Source organism: Chenopodium album, chromosome 3, assembly GCF_948465745.1.
Source record: "Chenopodium album chromosome 3, dcCheAlbu1.1, whole genome shotgun sequence".
NCBI classification, from domain to species: Eukaryota; Viridiplantae; Streptophyta; class Magnoliopsida; order Caryophyllales; family Amaranthaceae; genus Chenopodium; species Chenopodium album.
In genome coordinates, this window is record NC_137836.1 from 72,254,950 (window position 1) to 72,277,201 (window position 22,252).

General features: G+C 34.4%; 2 protein-coding genes across 2 annotated transcripts; both read right to left on the reverse strand.

Moving 5' to 3' along the window:
- Nucleotides 1–2,208: 2,208 nt before the first annotated feature.
- On the reverse strand, nucleotides 2,209–5,053 carry LOC145624149 (xyloglucan galactosyltransferase MUR3-like). The gene has a single exon (XM_081677115.1). The coding sequence runs from the start codon at nucleotides 4,596–4,598 to the stop codon at nucleotides 2,640–2,642; it is 1,959 nt and encodes a 652-aa protein (XP_081533241.1). The 5' UTR covers nucleotides 4,599–5,053; the 3' UTR covers nucleotides 2,209–2,639.
- A 6,339-nt stretch (nucleotides 5,054–11,392) lies between these two features.
- On the reverse strand, nucleotides 11,393–21,727 carry LOC145624150 (NADH dehydrogenase [ubiquinone] 1 alpha subcomplex subunit 9, mitochondrial-like). Its single transcript, XM_081677116.1, has 13 exons — nucleotides 21,554–21,727; nucleotides 21,339–21,435; nucleotides 17,716–17,780; nucleotides 16,469–16,554; nucleotides 16,304–16,388; nucleotides 16,155–16,225; nucleotides 14,051–14,182; nucleotides 13,518–13,633; nucleotides 13,167–13,290; nucleotides 13,024–13,092; nucleotides 12,491–12,611; nucleotides 12,182–12,386; nucleotides 11,393–12,027 (listed from the first exon to the last, which is right to left on the reverse strand). Exons 1-12 carry the CDS (start codon nucleotides 21,645–21,647, stop codon nucleotides 12,247–12,249), a joined length of 1,200 nt encoding a protein of 399 aa, XP_081533242.1. The 5' UTR covers nucleotides 21,648–21,727; the 3' UTR covers nucleotides 11,393–12,027; nucleotides 12,182–12,246.
- Between the last annotated feature and the right edge of the window lie 525 nt (nucleotides 21,728–22,252).

Genomic DNA, 22,252 nt, shown 5'->3' on the forward strand with positions numbered 1-22,252 from the left:
TTGTTGGAATCATCTCAATGAATAGTTTATTATTTTTCAGTTGTTAGAAGTTATACCTATTGATAATTAAAGATATTAGTGATCAAAGATTAGCATCAGCATGCGTGTCCAAGAGAAATGGAGCAAGTATTTAAAAACGGAGGTAATATAATTCAATTTGATTGAAAATAGAATTCTAAATTAACTATTTTTGCTACAAAGTCAATCTATATTTATCCAACGTGGTACGATACTTGGCGAAAAATTAAAACACTAAATGATGTTGTCTTGTGGCCTAATTATAAATTTATTATTTGGTATTTTATCGAAGAAATAACTCTAAATTAATAATCTTATTCTAAAATTCTATCCTAGATTGAAAATAGAATTCTTACCTATTTTTTTTTATCTTATGAAATCTATCCAAGGCGGCGCGACACTTGACGATTTTTTTTATCATAGGAAGTCTATTTAAATCTATCCAAGGTGGCGCGACACTTGGCGAAAAGTTGGAATGCCAAGTGTCGCTATTTTGTGACCTGGCTAAAAGTTTAGCTTTATATATTAGTTATTATTATATGATAATACATATTTTTTTGTTTTATAATGGTAGTCCCATTTTAAAAAAATTTACTAACATTATGAAATATGTTGTACTTTAATGTTAGATTCCAAATATATATGTTTTCTTATTTTATGTGATTGATTCCATATGGGGACTAACATTATAAAATGGAGGGAGTATTAAAAATGAGAGGATAGCTTGATCTTGGGATTGATTTTCATCATCCACCCTCGTGACTCTAAAAAAAAAAAAAAAAAGTCATATAAGATCTTAGCTTGTTTAATTTGTCTTGGTGAGACATTATAAATATCTAATTTTTATAATTTTTGTTGGTGGAAGAATAAAGATAATTGCAATTAAAAATTACATAGATATACATAAAGGAGACTAACATTATGAAACAAAGGGAATATCATTTTTAAATACTTGATACTCCCAATTCATATTTGGTACCTCAACCGAATGTATCGGTGGATAAATAAAGATAGAAAAAGAGAGATCCTAATTAGAAATATAAAAATGCCAGTGTCCATGTAAATGCAACACAAAGAGACATAAATGGTATGTAATGGCACTACCATTGCTAAGTCCACAACAAGGGCTGGTCTACGCGGTTTTGTGAGCAGTTAGTTTGTTACATCTGCTCTATTAAATTCATGCATCCATCGTTACAAACATTATTCTTAAGTCAAATTAAACATTATTGGGTAGTCTTTCTATAAATTAATCAAACTATATGACCTTCCACTTCTTTTCATGGTCGTGCACAAATGCACAATGCACATTCATCGTGCTATAATGTAGTAAACTAATACTATATGCATATCAAATTTCTCAGTCCATACTCGTATATATAAGATTCTCCACCGCACATATATAACCAAGTTGGTCAAATTATAATCTGCGTAATACTATAAAGTAAGGGCTTGTTCTCTTACGTTGAAATTTCAGTTCAGTTCAGCTCAACTCAGCTCAGTTCAGCTCCTAATTTCTTTATCTTATAAAATATTCATTTCAATTCAGTTCAGCAAAGTTCAGTCAATGAGAACAGGCCATAATATTGTGTGTAACAGTATAACATTTTTTAAAACAATGAGGGATTATTATATTTAAGGACGTTTGAAAACACGAAATTAATTTGCCACTTGTAATGATTATGTAAGTTTGTAAGAAATAACTATAGACGAAGACAAAATGTTGGTAAGTAAGAACTAAAATGTAGTAAGCCTAAAACTTTTGGCAACCCAGCTGTGAAACTCAATTTACAACTATCAAATTAACACCAAAAATTATGGGTCAATTATAACACGTAAAGAATTAAGTTTGAATATTATGTTTAATTGTGTATGTATAATTGTATAAAGATGATCCAATCATTGACCAGATTTTAGGGAAGAAAAAGGCAGAAAGCATAGTTATGTTGATGATTGAAATGCCAAGTTCCACTGAAAAGGCTGAAAAGTCCCACCTAACTCACTTTCATACAAGATTCCTTATTTGCTCAAAATTGCAACAATTATTTTCACATGTCCAAATCTTCATGCACTAAAATGCACTTTCTTTGCACAAATATTTTTACATCACATAGCCAATCAAGATGTTAGTACAGTACATGATCAATGGTATGAAAGAAGGCAATATGTACGTATCCATTCACAACCAAGTAAACCAACCAAGAAAATACTCGTATTTTTTTATACAATAATGTTGCACTGTAATGATTAGAGGCATATCAATCTATACAGAGTATTTCATAATCAACAATGACAAGATTATTAAAGAAAATGTCATATAAGTGCCAATGCTCTGAACCATTGAATGAAAATATAGTTCTGGCTAAGTAAAATGCATTACATAGGAATGTATGTATCATACTACATTTTATGTATCACTACGCAAAATCGTGCAGTAGAATGTAAGTATCCTATCGAATAACAAAATATGATGTTTGACAATTTGAACAAGATGATATGCCTGATAATCCTAAGCGAAAAGTTCTGATGTGAAGCCACTTTTACCTCGCTATTGAAGCTTGTTCGTTTCTTCAGAGCTCCACAGTGTCAGTTGTATGAATCTAGCCATTAATTAGAAAGAACTATAAGGAGCTTCTCTTTCTCGTTTGACTTCTTTGCTCGTTCTTCCATGAACTCTTAGCAGCTTTCGCAGAAGCACCATTTGAGTCCCCTTCACCTTCTTTAGGCTTAGAGAAGAAAGGATCCCACTCGTGATATCCAACTTCTCTTTGGCCTTCGTCTAGAAGGGCATATTTCCAACTATTTTCCTCGATAAAGTAATCATACTCTGTCCTCCCTTGAATGATGTTCTTTCTCAACCTTGTAACCTTGTTTATAACTGCCTGCACAGATACGTCGAAGGCATCTGAAAGGGTCTCTAACTTGGAGCGAGGATCAGCATATATCAAACTGGGTATGAGCTTGATGACTGCCTCTCTCATTATCTCCACCTGTTGAGGAGGTATTTTCCGTAAAGTTTCCTCAATGCTGAGATTATTCTTATGAACATCATTCTCGGAAATGAACACAGAATAACTCGAGAAATTCTTAGGGAGATGCCATGTATATTGGGTGTATGCTGAACCAGGATGGAAAAACACAGGTATACAACCTGCCAACATTGAGTCAAAAGCTGATCTCCGAGTATATGAATCCCCTTGAGGCTGTAGGCAGAATAGGGAACTCTGAAACATCTTCATAATGCTACTTGGAGAATGACACTTACTCTCTCCAAAATCACATTCCAAAAGCTTGCACGCCTTTGTGCTCCTGCATTGATCAATTAATTGACCTCTAATTGATTTCGGATTCCCAGGTCTAGGCGCCCCAGCAAAAGAGAAAAGATATTTTCTATCTAGCTTCCTCATCCGATCTTGCCAATCAAACACATCAGCATCCTTTGCAGGATGGAAGTAGGTAGGATACGGTATAGCAAAATCATTTGCATTCCAGGGGCTAGATTCTACCACCAACATAGACATGTTCTTAGCTGCAGGCAAAAATAGAAGCTTGCTACCCCAATCATTTTCATCTTCTGATAATCGTCTGAAGTCCCAAGTGATTCTTCCTGCAACTAGAAAATGATCCCTTCCATCCATTATTTTCCACTCTGGCCTTTTCATCAGCCAATCAACCAATTCCAGTGAAGCAGCATCCCTTCTCGATATATTGTAGCCCCAAAGATACCTGGCAATATCAAACCCAGCATAGAAGGGTACAAATATTGCTGCAGCAATTGAAGAATCCTTCGTAATGCACTCATACTGCTTCATCCGATTATTGAAGATCACATCCACCGCAAACTGATTCGTTGCATACCACCCAGTTTCAGAGAACACCCCCTCTATATTCTCAAGTGGAGGACCAAGACCAGCATTGGTGGTATACTTGCACATATTAGTCCAAAGACTCAAGCTCCTACACTCCTTAAGCATATCATCATTGAACTTCGGGGGAAGATCATGAACATAAATGTACCTCCCACCACAAGGATCACTTGTATTCTCAGCCGTCCTCAATGCACTCATAAACGGAAACTCTGGAGGAGATTCAACCTTAGGGACTACCTCATCCTTAGGAGTAGGATCACTAGTCTTCGATCCAACATCTATTTTACGATTACTCACAGACGAAACCTCCTCACGCTCAACCTCAACCTCATCATTACCCCCCTCATTTGCACCACCATTGCCACTCCCCTCAGACGACTCAGCCTCATCCGGCAATGACACCTTGGAGGGATCATCAATCACCTCATTCTCATTACCATCACTAGTTGACTTTACAACATTACTCGAAACCGGAACATGGGTAGGTTCAATAGGTACAGGATGAAACGATTCGATTCTAATCGGATTCGATTGCAACGAATTTGACTCATTCACAGTACTACCTCCTAAAACAACAAAATGAAAATACAACAACAAACTCCAAAACAACACACACAATGAACTCAATACACAAAGCCTTTTACTATGATTCTTTACATTCCCTTTCTCCATTTGATACGGAAATGATCCAACCGTCCAACGCCGTCTCATCACACACCCCAACACCACCTTTCACCACCAGATCCCAATCCCAAAACCCTAACTTCCCCTTTAATCAATTTACTAACACAATCCATAAAACAACAATAAACCCACTAAAATTCACTACCCAATCATCAAAACCCAGATGGGATTTCTTCACAATCAGTATAAAATTGATTTACAAACTCAAATAAAGTACAAATTTGAGCAAATCAAGCAGAAATTATACAAATTAATCACAGTTTTTCAAAGGGTATCTTGAAAATTTGAAATATTTACACTATCAATGCAAGAACTTGATCAAATTCAAGCAATCAAGGTGATAGGGAGTAAGCAGATTGAAGATAAGAGAAGAGAGAGAAAAACTTACAAATGTTCATGCAATGAAGTAAATGAAGAAGATATGAAGTAGTACAAATGTAAATGAGGAAGAAAATTCCAGAAATGGCGGAGGAGAGAGAGAGACAAAGAGAAAGAGGGAAGAAAATGGGAGAAGAGGAAGTGGAGAAGAGAGTATAAATATGGCGGAAGGGCGGCTCACGTTAGATTTGTGCGCCGTATGAGATGGGAATTTGTCGGTAGCCGGTTGATTCGTGGACACGTGGCAGATGACGTCAGCTCTGTTGCTAATTATTTTTTTTTTTATTTTTTAAAATGGAAGTGTGAGGAATTGTGGGAGATAAATTAGTGGGAGCATGCAATTTAATTTTGTTTTACCTAATTGACTTATTCTTATTACTACTCCCTCTGTCCTTTTATTAAAGTCTCAATTCTCATTTTTTGTGGGAATTAATTATACATTCCTTAAACCATGTGACTGAAAGTATCAAATTACATTAAGTGCATTAAATAACAAATGAGAAAGAAAAAAAAGGTTAATCGATGCTAAAAAGAAGAAGAAGTACCTATAAAGAAGAAGAAGGTTAATAAATACCAAAAATATTTGGCATAAAAAATCAGTAAAAAAATGAGGATAATTTGGGGATTTAATTAAGAGAATGAGGTTAAAATTGTACAAAAATCACTTATTAAAAAAGGATAAGATTCTAATAATGGGATTTTAATTTTGATTTGCGTGCCAAAAAAGAAATAGTGAACTCTAATAAAAGGACGAAGGGAGTATTGATTAAAATCAAATCAAATGAAGCAGATAGGATGATTCTTATTACTACAATGTTATGAAGATAATAGGTTTGATCACAGAATTACTTTTTAGACCAACTAAGGCTTAAAAGATTTAGATAAGATTTTAACCTTATGAAATTCATCATTTGAGAAGGTTAAGAGAATATATAGCAATCGTTCACATAAAATTAAGGGTGGTAGTATTGTAATAATCTTCTAATACGAAGTATTAAGGATATATGTATGTATGTATGTGTTTCAAGAGAGAACTAACAAGTGAACGTGATTACCGTAAATAAGTGAATATTAGGTGAATAGAATGCATTAATGCACTCATGCACCATAAGTAGTGGTAAATGTATCGGTAACAAAGGGGGGCATGATCCACAACCTAAGGAACACTCACTAATTACTAGATTAGCATATATTAATCTAAATCTAAACCTTAATGCTTTTTCTTCTTTTGAGAGCTAGCTACCAGATTTGCATGCATATTTTAATTTAAATCTAACCTCTAATTTTCCTATGTTTTGAGAGCTAGCTAGCCTCAAAAGGGTTGATATTATTATGAGATGATTCAAAATTTGGGATTATATAATGATTAAATGAGTACATTAGATTAGGATTAATTATTGTCAAAAAAAAATATTAGGATTAATTTATATTCTATCAATTCTTCCTAAACATGTAATTAGTGATTAAACAATTTTCCTTTGACAAAATTATTTAAAAACAACATATTAACCTTGCATGCAAATAAGTGTCGGCGCGTTTGTCTTAGATCTCAAAAATAACGTAAGTAGTAATTTTGTTTGCTTCCATTAAAGAATGATGTACCACAAGCTGTAGCCTTATTCACTATGTTGGAATCTACTCCGAAACACTACAATACTACTATGCACCGATTGATTTTTTTTTAAATAAGGTCAAATTTCATGTAATTGACCATATATTTTTTAATTATGGAGTATTATATAAGATCAAATATTAGTATTAAAATTATCATCTTGAATTTTGTTTGAGTTTTTTTTTTTTTATGTATATATTAATCATTTACTATCTTTATTAGTTCCGTTCAAAATATTTTTGACGACAAACATGTAAAATGACGCAAATTTAAAAGAATGGTAAGTGGCGCAAGATAGAGAAGCTAGAAAATAGGTTTTCGAACAAGAGGAAGACTGAAAAACTATTAGCTTAGCAAATTTGGAGCAGATTAAGGGCCAGTTCTGATTTATTGAAGTGAGTTGAACTGAATGAAATTGAATTGAACTGAACTGATTGGAGCTAAATTGAACTAAACTAAGCTGAACCGAATTGTTTATGAAAGAAGGAAATTAAGAAGATAACTGAAATGAACTGATTGGAGCTGAACTAAACTGAAATTAAGCTGAAAAGAACAGACCCTACGTCAAAACAACTACCTTAATGACAATGTGAATTTAGATTATGATGAAATTATAATGGTAATTTAAGTGGTATCAAATTAAAGTCGTGTGCATTTACTTACAAAAACTAATAAAACTATAAAAACAAATAATGTTTCTAAATTTCAATAACAAGTCAAGCCAATTGGTCCTTTAAGCTAAGCCACAAAGTCACCAATGTCAAATTGTATCAATATATGATGTATTTTAAATAAATTTAATTCATCTACTCCCTCCGTTTTTAAATACTTGCTCCACTTTTCTTTTTCGGCCGTTTTTAAATACTTGCTCCATTTTCTTATTTGAAATACTTTTACAATATTTAATTTATTTCTCTCACCTAATGGACCCAAAATATATCATATTTTATTAATTTCATATTTTCTCTCCTCTAATTCTCTTCACTACTTTTGCTTTTTACAATTTTTTTTTATTCCACTTACCCCCACTACCTTCAATTCATATTTTATTACTTTCTCCAATTTCTTCTAAAAACTCAGCGTAAGGAGAAATGAAGCAAGTATTTAAAAACGGAGGGAGTAGAAAGCAAAAAGTAAAATCGCTTGACATTACACATACATGTCGCAATGTTACGGATTAAATTCTCATCCACCTTATAAAAGCGTGGTGTATAGCGTAGTAAGGAATATGGTAATTTTGTTGTCCAATAAGAAAAAGTATCATATTGTTGTATAAGTCATTCAATGTTCATTGTGAGAAGCTAGCATACAAACATAGACCATGCATCACCATGAAATTCCCAAAGATGATGCATAAAATAACCTAGAGGAAGTGGCACGTCGCTTCCTAAGTTGCCCATCATATGAATTGAGAGAATCAAGGACCTCAACCCCAACAACTGGCATTTCTCTGCATTTATAAATAAATAAAAAATAAATAAAAATGAAAAGTTCATTGTTCATAGACTCTTATACTATAATTAATTAACTATACATGTATTTATTTACACAATAATAATACAAATGTAAAACTATTCTAGTAAGCTCTCAATTACTCCGTAGTAGCTAAATCATTGACTTTTGAATGTTCAACTTTCTTCCCACAATCTTATAAAGCAATAATTTTTTGATTTAAAATTATGTTTTAGAATAAATTTATTTTTGCAAGATATTTTTAGAAGTCTAGAATTGGAAATGATTTGTTCATTTAAAGAATTATGAGGTTGTTTTGGCCAATAGGGATGCCCTAATAAAGTTGGAGCAATCTTTATAAATTGAATATGTTGATATGTGTCTATGCCTCTATTGCACGCAATAATAATACAAATTCAGAAATTTTATATCAATTATTAGGTGAAGAGTGCATGACATATTTAAGTGAGCAAGTAGATTATTGATTATGTTATCATTAAACAAATGGAGAAGAAAGAATGGCACATACTAATGTGATAGTTTGACATTCTAACTTATAAACATGTATCTTTAATTTGAAATAAAGTTATAAAAATACGTTTAAACTCATTAAGCCTAACATAGTATTAATATTTGCCACCTACCAAACATGTCGTTAATATTCCCCATGATAAATAATTAGATCTTATCAAAGATCTACTTTTCATCTACAATGATAAAATTTTCTCGATCTTCTTTTCTTAAAAATGTTAGTTTTTGACTAGAGAAGGTTTGCGTAAAACGGACACACGTGAGACCGGGCTCAGCAACGAAAAGGTGTGGGTCTGAGAAACCCGATGATAAAATTATCTTATTCCTGACTAACATCTTTATTCTGGTCAAGGCCGAGGTGGGTGTTTGTGAGTTGGTGTCGAGGTGTGAGTTTCTGGGTTAAGGTCGGGGTAGGCTGGCTGCGGGAGATCGTGGTGGCGGCGGACTCACGGTGAGTCCGTCTCACCCAAAACTTTACCTTTTTTTTATTAAGTTGAAAAATGACTCATTCACATTACATATTTTTAGGTATTGCCCTTACATATAAATTAAAATTTGGTTAAGTTAGATCAGATCGAATAATCCCATCAACTTAATAGCCATAAAATCGTAAGGTGATCAGTTCGAGTATTTTCAATTTCAAATTAAATCAATCTCAGATTTTTAGGTACATATATATAGGTAGATTGCTTATAAAATTTGAAACCAAATTAGAGTGGAATGATTATCAAAAATAATTTGAAAAATAAAAAGAAGGTAAATACAAGAGCCCTATTTCTACTATGCATGCATTATTTATATAAGTACATGAAGAATTTAAGCCAAATCAACCAAACAAATCAAGTAGTCTCAAACATGGGGCCAAAGTATACATGAGCATGAAACTACTCTTGCCTCAATTATTGAGTACATATCACACAAAGCACTGACATATTTAATGCTTACTGTTTCACCTTTAATTAATATGGAAACCACTTTGATTAGGCTATGTATTGATTGGGTATATATTTACGAGTATTTTCTTTTTCTTGTCTAGGAGCTTAAGTGGCATCCCTCAGGATGAGGATGAGCAATCACAACCCCTTATTAACAAATTTGGAAGATTTCATAAAAGAACGAAGTTATGAGGGTAAACTTTATTGGATCCAACTCTATTATTTTGAATGAGGAAGCAGACGCATTAAAAAGTGTTAAAAAATGCTCTTTCTCCAGATTAAACATTCTATAATTGAAGATGACAATCTTTACGTCATCTACACTATCCCTCGGATAATTTACAACACAAATGTTGATGTTGAGAAAGATATTAAGAACTTTGAGTAACACATTGTTTGAGAAGCAAATAAACAATAGATTTCATGACTAATTATGGCCATTTTCACTCCTCATTTCCTCAATCCCAACCAAAATGGAATTATAAATATTTGTCGAATTTTCAAATGTAAATGAAGACCATAAAAAATGGTTATATAAACCCAGAAAATCATAATCATACATAATTTCTAACCCAGCAGTTTCATATAGAGGCATAGAAGTATAGAGAACAATAAACAAACAAAAATGAACTGCAATTTTCGCTGTAATATCACCTTTATCTTCCTCTCTTTGCAATGATATGATCAAAATACTAGAAACCTATGTCTCAAAAGCCCGAAGTTCACAAACTTGAGCGCGATTGTAGGCGTTCTCATGATTTTCCCCCATTAAGCAGAGGGAGAAGAAGGGAGACAAGAAGAAGAAAAGCACAAAGAAACACAGCACTGAACCCAAACCTGTGGAAAATTGTACTCATGTCCATCTTGCTGCGCTTAACTCTCTCCCATGCGACATCCCCGAATGAAATGCCAAGCCCAGGGTCACCCATCTTCACCTCACTCCCAACCAAAATGGAGTTATTCACTCCCTGAACATTGTTGTTTACATATAAATTGATACTACAACTGTCAGGCAGCTCCTTCGGTTTGCTCTGACGTACATTCATCACAGCACCAACATTGCTTCCTTCCACATTAACGCGATCAAAGCTGACATGACTATCCTCTTCTCGACTCATTATATTCTTAAGCAGTTTCAGTATGTCTTCGTTCAATTTGCCATCTATTTCCTTACAATGTTTGAAGCTCTTCATAGTGTGTTTTTCTTTCCTTGTTTCATTTGGCATTTTTTTTTATACAAAATGGGAATTCTAGCTTTTCCTTAACATAAATCAAAGGCTCCATTGTCCACTTTATTGCCACTACAAGTAAGCCAACATTCCCTAAGAATGACTTGATCAACACTCAATACAAAAAGATTGAAATTTGGAAGGCTAGTTACACTCCTACAGACTATTATACTTCACATTACTACTATAAGTAAAATTCTGTTTCCACTCCCTTAAGATTGTATCAGTTTTGCTACAATGATTTGCTTCGGTAGTATCTCTGGTCTCTAGCCGTTCATTGCCAATGCATTTCTAAAGGTCTAAGCAGTTTCATTACATATCTAGACTTCAAGCGACCTCCTATGTAGAAATCAAGGCCGTGTATGATTCAATCTCCTTAGTCATTAAGGCGTATTTCAAATTTTCAATGAATAAATTAGGATGAAACGAGTTAAGGGACCATTTTCGCTTGTTTTAAAATGGAATGGGGTGAAAGGATGGAAAGAAAGTTGAAGAGACCCAATTATCTTCTAGTAACCACATCTTCACCATGTTCAAAAGATTGAGAAGAAAATAAAGCAACCCCCTCCGTCCTTCCCATCCCTCAGTTAGCTTCTGCTAATTAAACTCGTTGTAAGCTTGGTTGACAACAATTAAGGAAAAGCTATGCAAGGGAAAAGAAAAGAAGGGGAATCAAGAAGAAAGTACTGAAAGATTGTACTCTATTTTATTGTCGAATCTGACATTAGAAAGATGTTCTGTAATTGAATAAACAGGCATGGAAAGGAAATCAGAGAAATTACACGAAAAAGAGAAGAAAAGAATTGTACTTGTTCACAAAACTATTATTCATTTCGTACAAAGGCTTTATTTAGGGCAAAGCTGGTTCTTTTCGCTGGCCATGATGGACCCTGAACACTCTGACATAGGTATAGAACAGGACACTCTTCATTTTGGATCAGAAGCATGGAAATTTAATGAGTTCCCAGATCTGAGTCACATACAGGAGCTGCATTTACAAGCGAGTGAGCGGCCACAAATCCAGTGAGTTTTTCAACCAAAAGCTGCCATTTGTTATAGTGTCAAACACTCGAAAATAAAAGGTAAAGAACAAGGGCAATGTAAAGCAGAGAGAACATCGGGCACAGGATTTTCTGAATCAAAAGACAAAACTGTTCACCCGATATAAATCAGCCTCAGCAATTCAAACTAGCAAAGGCTTCAAAAAATACAGATGATAAGAACATTTCTCAAGATTATACAACCCTGAATGACAGAATAATCACGTTTATTATTTCTTCTTTGTTTCTTGACAGCAGGCATTTCAACCTTGATTAGACCTATAATGGCAACACTAAAGATGATCAGCACTCAAAATTTGTACTGTCCCGCCACCCACTATAACTAACGGAAGATCACATGAGAAGAAATGTTGACAAAGTAATGCCTGCATTACTCATTCAGCATACATGAAAATGTGAATGCATCACATACCTATTACAAAGATACCCAGTAAGAACAAGAGCTTCCAGCAAGATTAATGAACTTGATCAGAAATATCATTGCCAAGGATCAGGAGTAACTTTTTCACTGATTGTAGACCCAAATTGTGGCCCACCCTTCCGGTAACATGCCAGATACTCGACAGGATATCCTCTGAGCTTGTGTGGGGCAATATCAAGATCCGCAAATGTTAAAGCTGTGAAATCATTCAGACCAAATTTTAATATTGTGAACTTTGTGGTCACTAAAAATAACTTAAGGAGAATTGCTAGACCCTACACTTAAATTGAATATACTAACCCTTATCTGATACAACTGTATCTCCAGATTGGGCATGGATCTGATCCAGATTAAATATTGCTGGAGATGGTAAGGGGAATGGAACTTTGTTGATCAAGAGATCTCGAGGAGAGGAAATGGCCTGCATTACAAAAAATTTGTCACTACCACAAAAGGCACAAGCAAATATTATACTTCTATCCTGGGGAATTTTGCTAGGCCAGACATTAGATATCTTTTACTTCTTTTCTCAAAAAGAAACAACCATCTCATACAAGTAAAAACTAAGATAAGTAAGATGCATTAATACTCCTCCGAGTTTCATTCAAGACATACAGCACACTCAAAATTTAAAAGAAATTCCTAATCCAGTATATGTGGCAATGATGTATTATCCTCCACAAAACTTTCAATAGGTAGATATAGTCCATTCACTAGTACTTTAAATGGGCCAAGATTCTGAGTACTATGGATTACTGATCAATTAGCATCACAACCATGACTAACCTACACAGCCAACAAGGAAGCAAACATGCCATGGAGTAATTGTTTACCTTTGCAATTGGCACCGGCAATTTCACATACCGGGGCCATTCACGAATTGTTTCAAACATAAGTTCTGCCTGTAAGAGACAAGACTTCAGTTAGAATCCAAACAGTTGAACTTATTAAGCACTACAAAGCTTCAATGTATTACCAATTCATGCACAGTATAGACATCTGGCCCTCCAAGTTCATAAGTGTTTCCCATGCTAGAGCCATCATCTTTCAAAGATGCAACAATTGCACCAGCAACATCGATCACATAAACAGGTTGTATTCTGGAGAGCAACACGGTTAAAGCATTTAAAGGAAGCAAACAAATACATGTAATACAATTATTCAAGAGCCAAAAAAAAAAAAAAAAAAAAAAAAAAACATGGCCAAATACCCCTCTAACCCCCCCCCCCCTCTCTCTCTCTCTCTCTCTCTCTCTAAACCAAAAAAGAAAAAAGGGGGAGGAGAGAATATTGCAACAAAACAAGTTCAAGATCAATTCCAGACATACTTATTTGATCCATCCCCAATAAGGGGAAGAAAGCTATACTTCTTCACAAACTGTGCCCAGGTATTAAGAATCCGATCCTCTGTACCAATCATAGTAGCAGGCCTTAATATAGTTGCCTGCAGATTATGTAAACACATGTTAATCCTGTTATTATGCAAAATGCTTACTACATATAGTTTGCCATTCACCAATATGCAAATCCATGCCATTAATTGCAAGATGTGCAAGAACACAGAAACTAGTGCCATAAGCATGAAAAAAAAAATACATCAAAACATAATTGATGTAGGATCTAGAAACTTTGTTAGTATGACCTTTTTGCATATTTGTTACATGAAAGAGTGAATCAAGACAAGACAATCTACAGCCCAGGATAAGTTTCGCACGAGTAACCCAGCACTTTAACAAGACTCATCACCAGAATTCAAAAGATTTTGCAAAATAGATAAGCTTCATTGACAGTTAATTCTACATTCAAAACCACCGACCCAAAAGGCCTTAATTCAACATTGAAAGAGATAAAACAGACTTACTCCTGGCAGTTCTCTCAAAACAGCTTCCTCTGCTGCAGCCTTAGCTTTTAGCATCCTGGATTCTGAAGTTGGAGATGCCCCAAGGCAAGAAACTTGAATAAATCTCGTAATGCCACCATGTTCCTTAGCAATCTACAGAACAAATTATCTATTAGCACAAACAGGAGAGAAGCCATTGCATTCTTCATTTCTTAAGTACTTACTAAACTTACCTTAGGAGACATACTGACATAAAGAACAGTTCTCATACATGTAAACATAAAGTTGTCCTTGGGAGCGTAGTAAAATGTCAAAACATACAGCTTATGCATTTGAGTATATGAGTTAACATAAGACCTTAAGAGGGACACACTGGAATAAAATCATGAGGAAGCTCAGTAATAGAGCTCCCAGCCACAGGGTTAGGACTGAAGTTTAATTGGCGTCATCCGAACACAATAACTAAAAAGGCACATTGTGTTTTATTTCAAACTTGTTTCCAATTTACAGCCTGGGTTTCCCACTAGGTTCTTATTCCCCTCAAAGGGCAGATCCACAAAGCCCATTGACTTCCTAATTAAAAGGGCGGGGATGGACCGAGTACAATGGCTTTAGTCATCACTATCATATTTGTAATTTATTTTTTTGGGATATGATTTATTAATTACTGTTAAAGTTTAATCTGTATAATTCAATCAAACGTGATTATCTCAGCACGCTAAATTCAGGAAAGACAGGTTTACGAACATATTCCACATAATTTGATTATTTTGTCAATCCTTGAAAGAATGGGTTTATTTGTAAATGAAGGGGGTTCATTTTGTTGTTAGTCAACAAGCAGCCAATAGGTCTCTTTACAAGATCTTATGGGTTGCGCTGGAGCCAAGGTGCTCCTCTTCTTTTCATTCCTGAGACGGAGTTTTATGGTTGAAATAGGTAAAATGGATATATATGCATTATAAAATAAAATTCTTGACAGCTCATTTTTATCCATCGATTCACTAATGATACTCAAATATGTAGCTAACTTGACTAGAACGACTTGAATCTCTCGAGATGCTGTCCCCTGATTCATTTAGCAATGCTAAGCTTGGTCAATTTACAAAAGTGTAAAATCTAATAACTGATGTTCCAAACTATAGAATTGTTAGCAGTTTTCTTGGTGTAGGCTGGAGGTATTTTCATCAACTTATTTAGTCTTTTGACAGCTGCTTTTTCCGAGTGCAGAATCCAATTATTAGGAGTCACTGAAGACTACCCAGTTTTGTATACATAAACAAATTCTCAAGTCATGCAAGTGTTAATATCCCTGATAATATACAGTATGTCTGTTTACTTAATGATCATGTTCATCATCCGACTAGTGTAGCTTCGAAGCTAGAAATAAATATGATTTCTACAAGGATTTAATTGCATTAACTACTTAACTGGTACAGAGTGTGTATCCCAAGCATGCTATTGGCCTCAGTCTTGAAATTTGTATATGCTCAAGTAAGTTTTTCATATATTTATTTCATAGTATCAACCCATAGGTACATATATTTACAATATTCACCATCATGATCAGCTTTTAAATAAATATATAAGTTTAACTTGTGAATTATTCAGTGAAGTTCACAAATTAAACAGCTATGTGCAAGTGTAACAAGTTCAAAGTCTGGACATTATATAGAATCACTTTACACTAAATGAACAAGTCAGCCTAAGCCAAAGTTTAGCCAGAATTTTAATGTAAAAAATAAAGCTCATCCAGCAAATTTTGAAATTCAACTTGAAACATCTTGATTAAGATTTAAAATTCAACTTGAAACACCTTGATTAAGATAGGTAGTTCATATGAAACAACCAAAGTTAATGATTTGAAGAACAATCAGTTGTCATTCCTATTTTAAGCTGGAGGGCATTATTGACCTCAATGCTTACTACGCCCTCGAGGATGAGGGTATATTCTTCTTGTCCTTAGTCCTCTGTTGTAAATGGATCATCCGACCATAGGCCTTTCGTGTCACTCTATTATGTACTTATTACTTTTCTCCCCTCCCCCCCCCCCTCCCTTCCTTCTCAAACCCCCAAAAATAAGCCAATAAACTGTACATAGTGCAGAATTCGCAAAAAGATAACCAACCTGAGCAAGATGTTCAGCCATGTGGTGATTGACTTCCTCAAAGCTGTAATTTCTTGTTTCATATTCCCTCCCTGCCATATTTTATGTAATTAGAAAACGAAAAAGCAACATTTCAAAATATCATTTAAAAGTAAAGAAAAGAACATTACCAATAAGATTGATCACAACATTGGCCTTTGCCATCACTGCTTTGATTGAGCTTTCATCTCTTGGATCATACTTCATAGGTACAATCTGAAAGGAATAGCATGCATCAGGGGCCCACTTTAAATTGCAATTGCAACAAATACTCAAACCTCAATATAGAAACTTACCTGCCCAAGATCACCCATCAATTTGAGATGACGAGGAGAATCCTCAGAACCTCGAAAAGGAACCAAAACTTGACTCCCCATTTTAGCTGCAGTAAACTAGGATGTTGTCAGAACATGAATTGTATACTAAAAGGGAAACAGGAGAGAGAGGATCCTTTCTAAAGTTCAAAAGAAGGTAAAAAAGCTAGGACAAACAACCCTTGTATAAATTACTAAAAGAAATATGTGTTTTGAATCTCCCAGAAAACGGTGAATGCAGTTAGATAAATAAATGCAGCAGATGGGACTCATGGGAGGGAAGCAAGGAAAAAAATTATAACCAAAACTTGTTAGCCGCAAAGATTTGTTCAATTTGACATTGCGAATAAATCAAAAGATATGTCAAAAAATAATGAGCGAGTCTACATAGCATTGACCATTCAGAGGGAGGAGTGAGTAACTTAACAAAGAGAGGGGGTGAAAATAAGTGAGAACTTGAAATTCGTTTTACACCACCATCTTTATTATCCTTATATATGTGTGACAGACTTTATAATCCCATAGTATTAAAATTACCCCTCCACAATACACATAAAAACTTCTAAGTAGAATCCTTAATTAATTGTTCCTGGAGGTGCCTCCAAGCCCGCCATGCGCTTCTACTAAAGCCTGTTCAAATCTAATCCTAAGGCTTTTAATTTTCCATTGATGAGTAAGTTGCCTTCTCACATATGTCCTACCCTCTACAACATGATCTCCAAGTAAGCCAGCCAATACCCTGTATAATCCATCTAATAAGTTAGCACCCTGCCCCTTGGGTGTTTAAATGACAGTCCACATAGAAGTTTTTAGAACTTATTTTGTCATGAGAGTAAAAAGCTTTATACTCTCATGATGCTAACACCCATGTGAGTATAAAGCTGAAATTTTTAGAACTTATTTTGTATTTCCAAGGTGAGGTCAACCCTCATCACCTGTGATACCATACCCATCAAATTAATTAGGTGGCTCATGACCCATAGTGAGGATATTAAACTCAATAGCCATATCACCAAAATCAATTCAAAAGTTTGACACTTTTAACCATGCCTCCTTATCTTTAGGTTAATCATTTTTCATATTTGATGCTCCTACAAATCTAAAGCCCATATTTGACTTGAAGCATCATAGTTCAAAAATGTATATGACATATATAAAAAGAAACTGAAAATGATACCACTAGAACAATTAAAACCAATAGTTTGTGAAAGTTTTGTAACTTGACTCACCAAGTTGCTGTACAACGTAGCGTCCTAGAAACCCAGTCGATCCAAAAACTGTTGCAACAATGCCACTGCAAGACACCAACATGAACAATTTTACAAAAATATCCTAACTTGCTTAGCTTAACTGAACATTTTAAACTTCTTGATATATGGCAACTAATAAGAGCATATACCTTGGTAACTTCCACAGTATTGGAAAATTGAGCCATTTAAATAAGCAGCTTCGGTTTCAAGAATGTAGAAAGCAGAAAAACAAAATACTGGGGCTTGTTTGGCATCGTTTTTTGTTTTTAGTTTTCGGCTTTTTTGAAAACAATAAACCACTCGGACTCTTTGTTTTACCTCAAGTACCCATGTCGGACCCTCGACACTCGGACATGGGTATGACACTCGGACACTTCATTTTAGTTCAAAATCATAGAATTTTTTTCACAAAATAGCCGAGTCGGACACTTGGACACATACCCGTGTCAGACATGGGTACCCGTGTCAGACATGGGTACCCGAGTCCGAGTAACATAGATAAACCAAAAACAGGAAACAGAAAAAGTGTTTCCACTTTTTTGTTATTAGTGTTCAAAATTATCATAATTTTATTAAGTTTGACTAATTTTTGATTAATTATATAATATACTTCCTCCGTTTTTATTTTATTGCACCATTAGGACTTTTACACTATTCACTTAATCTTTTGACCACTATTTATGATTTATACATTAGGAAAAATATAGTCATGTGGGATCTAGTTAGATTCGTATCGAACTCTACTTTTCAAACATCAAATTTTTATAATTTTTACAAATGTATAATTGAAGATATTGATAGCTAAAGTAATGCATTGGCAAGCGTGAAATCCCTTATGGTGCAATAAAAAAAGAACAGAGAAAGTATAACATATGATTTTTTTTTTTTAAAAAAAAAAGAAAACTATAACAATGCCAAACAAACCCTAAAGCTTTCAGTGAAGCGCCTATAAGCATCCATGCGACCCTTAAAAAGGTGAGATCTGCACATTTTGCATAGCCTTTTAAATATTCTTCTACATTCCATACATTAGTTTCTTGTGTTGTCATCAACCCATTTCTCTCTTTTACTAAAAGAAACTTAATGCATAACAAGTGAACAAGGAGCTATGTAAACCGAAATCATGGCAAAGATAGAAATATCGAGCATGTAGCTTATGGATATTCTCATTTCGTAGAGACCTTTAAATCTATAGCAAAAAGAGGAACTATCCTGAAATACTCACATAAACCCATTAGTTCCAGTCTTCTTGTAGGAGATACATACCGAGAGAGTGATGGACTCGTAAAACTGTAAGCAAAATATCTATCATAGATGCATAGGTCAAAAGGTTTCCTAGTCAGACTATTAGTCAAAACAGTGCATCAGCTCAATTACTTCAATATCTAATGAGATTCAAGAGCAGCACATGTCTGGTAGTATTTTAAAAAAAAAATACATTCCAAAACTTCAATTATACCCTAATGGATGTCCTAGTGATTAAACTTCTTTATTTCACTTTCTCGAAACCCCTTTCATTTAGGTCCCGTTTGGTTTGATATAAAACACTTTTAATGAAAAATCAGTTCTCATGGAAAACATATTTTCAACGAAAACCACAATTGCAAATTAGTTTTCTTTTGTTTGGTTTCATAAAAAAGTCATCACAAAATTAAAGATAGGGGTGGAAATGGGGACGAGAGGAAAGTAAAAAAGGAGGGAAGGAAAATGAGGATTCCCTTGTTTTATAAAGAAAAATGTTTTCTACCATTAAGGATATAATTTTTCACCATTGGGAAAAACTGTTTTCCACCCCTTCACAAATCAAACAAAGGAAAATGAGAAAAATATGGAAAAATCACTTTGGGAGGAAAACATTTTACATCAAACCAAACAAGGCCTTAAATAGAAGAATAAACTTGAAGTTGAATGATTAACGAACAAGAAACTGAAATTTGATAAATTCCATTAAGCAAGTATAAAGCACGAACATTCATGCAAGGCAAGTCTACAAACCCAAAGATCTCACAATGTCACAAAGCATAAATCCAAAAAGTTATGCTCCACAGCTCCATAACTCCCACTCAGCAATAGTACTAAGTTCATTATTTAATAAACTAGTTGACACCAAGCAGCTGAAGACAAGTTACTAATGGCCAAATGCTTGATCTTAGTTCAGCAAAAAGGCATTAAAAACACTTAAAGTTATTCTTTATTAATAACCAATACCTCATTGAGCTCAAAAATCACCACCCATCCTTAAAGTTACAACAAGACTTTCTAGTTCTTTCTCTTAAACATCATATCCAGAAACATTCACCTCAAAATCTCCATAACACTCCGAAACTCAGCTTAAAGATATTAGTCTGGAGGGACCAAACTACTAAACTTAAGGGAAAGAATAAAACAAAAATATACCACCTTTCACTCACTGTCTCGCCTTGTCATTTGAAATTAGCACCTACATTAATTTACTAATGCTACGAAACTTCAGAATAGTCATTTTTCCAGCTTTACACCATAATCAATCATGAAATAGTAATCGCTTTTTCTTCTTATTAGACCCCGAGAGCAAAAGCAGGTTTAGGGGCGGACCCACATATGGTCATAGTGTGTCACGTGACTCAGTTTTTTTTTGGAAAAAAATTACAACTCAAGTTGCAGTAACTTTAAAATAGTACTCTCACACTCAACATTTTTGGTATTTCATCTTTCGGTCTTGATCCCACAACAATCATAAAAGCCAAAAATATTTTCAATTCCCCAAACACTCTTTCTCTTTCTAATCAATACCCCTCTTTTGCTCTCTCTCTCTCTCTCTCCTTTCACCAAGTCAGTAAAACCATTCTGTTTTTTTGACATGCCAGTAAAACCATTCTTAATAATTTATAATGAAATAAATAGACCCATTTTTTCTTATTTCATACGGAGTAGTTCTATAAGCTAAAAATTCATTTGAAGATATAAAAGTTTCTAAAAGGGAATAAAACAAATTAAAAGAGAAGATATGAAAAATATAGTACTTTGTAAAACGAAGAATAAAATTCAGATGGATGTGTGGCGGTTGCAATGGCGGTGTTGTGAACGAGAGAATGGGGTCGTGGACTCGTGGTGGTGCAGATTGGGAGAAGAGGCTAAGAGGGGTATTCCTTCTTTCCTCTTCTTTCAAATTAAATAGTCAATCTAATTGCTATTGTTACTGAATTAGTATTATTTGTTGTTAACTATGCTTTTCATTCAGATAATTTAAAGTGTTGTTTTGGGTTGATGATTTGAGTTGATGATATTATTAATTATAAATTTCTCAATTATTAATTTACAATTGGTATGAAAAAATTTGATTGGCATTGAAATTTTTTGTTGTACTTACAGTAAATATTTTTTAGTATTTACCTAAAAAATCACTTCCCATTAATTCACTACCTCCGAAACCCCGATTAAACTCTCAACTCAAACAGGTTCTTCCTTAAGGCATTAATTTCTATAAGTTCAGAATACAAAATGAAATGCTTACAAATTATAAATTAGGGAAGCTACATTTTCAACAGATGAATTCATACAAATAGCAGCTTCAATTACTTGATAAATTCAATAAATTAAAGTTAAAGATGATATAAATTTACCTAACAGATGATCTTCCACCAGTTCCCTTTCTGACTAGGGGCCCACCACCTTTAGTGGCGACAGTAGATCCATACCTCGATTGATCAGCACCATAACCTAAATCGCAAACAATAATCAATCATCATTTCAAAACAAACCATGCGAAATTTAAAAAAAAAAACCTAGAAATGTCAAAACTTTGCACAAAATGTAAGGAGAGAGAAAGAGAGATTACGAGGATCAGAAAGAGGGTAAAGAGACTTGAAAGATGAAATTGAAGGAGAAGTCTTGAAAGATTGGTGGGATAATCGCCTGGAAATCGACTGCATTTTGTCTCCGACGAGGAGAGAGAAAGAGGAAGATGAAGAGGGTTTGCAGCTGATGCAATTAACTGGGCGCAGTGCGGAGGAATAGAGGTGGAGAGAGAGAGAAAGGGGGTCGTTGCTCGTTTGAGTGGATTTTGGAGCGTGGGGGATCCGATCATGGGAGCGAACTCAAGCCCATATTGGGTTCGGGTTTGAGGTGGCAAATGAATCGTTTGAATCGGGATTAAATTGGATTAGACCTTTTGTATACGTATGAGGTTGAATTGAGATAAATAGGATTTGGCCAATTTGAGGGTTACATATAATCAGTCACAAAAGACAATGATGTAGACGGGATTTGATCTCATGTTTTGAGCAGTATCTTAGAGTTTTAACCCATTTAGATAGTTGGCTTCCATGGATTAAGTATGATATGGGTGGGGGTGAATGTAGAGTAATAAGAACATTCAAAATCTACTATATTTTGAGATTGTATTGATTTGGATTTTAAGTTTTTTGTTTAAGTTGGGTACAAGTTGCATTGATTCCTAACTTGGAAGAAGTTGACTTGTCTTGACATGTAAAATGATTTGAACCCGATTCAATTAAAAATTTGAGAGAAATAACTT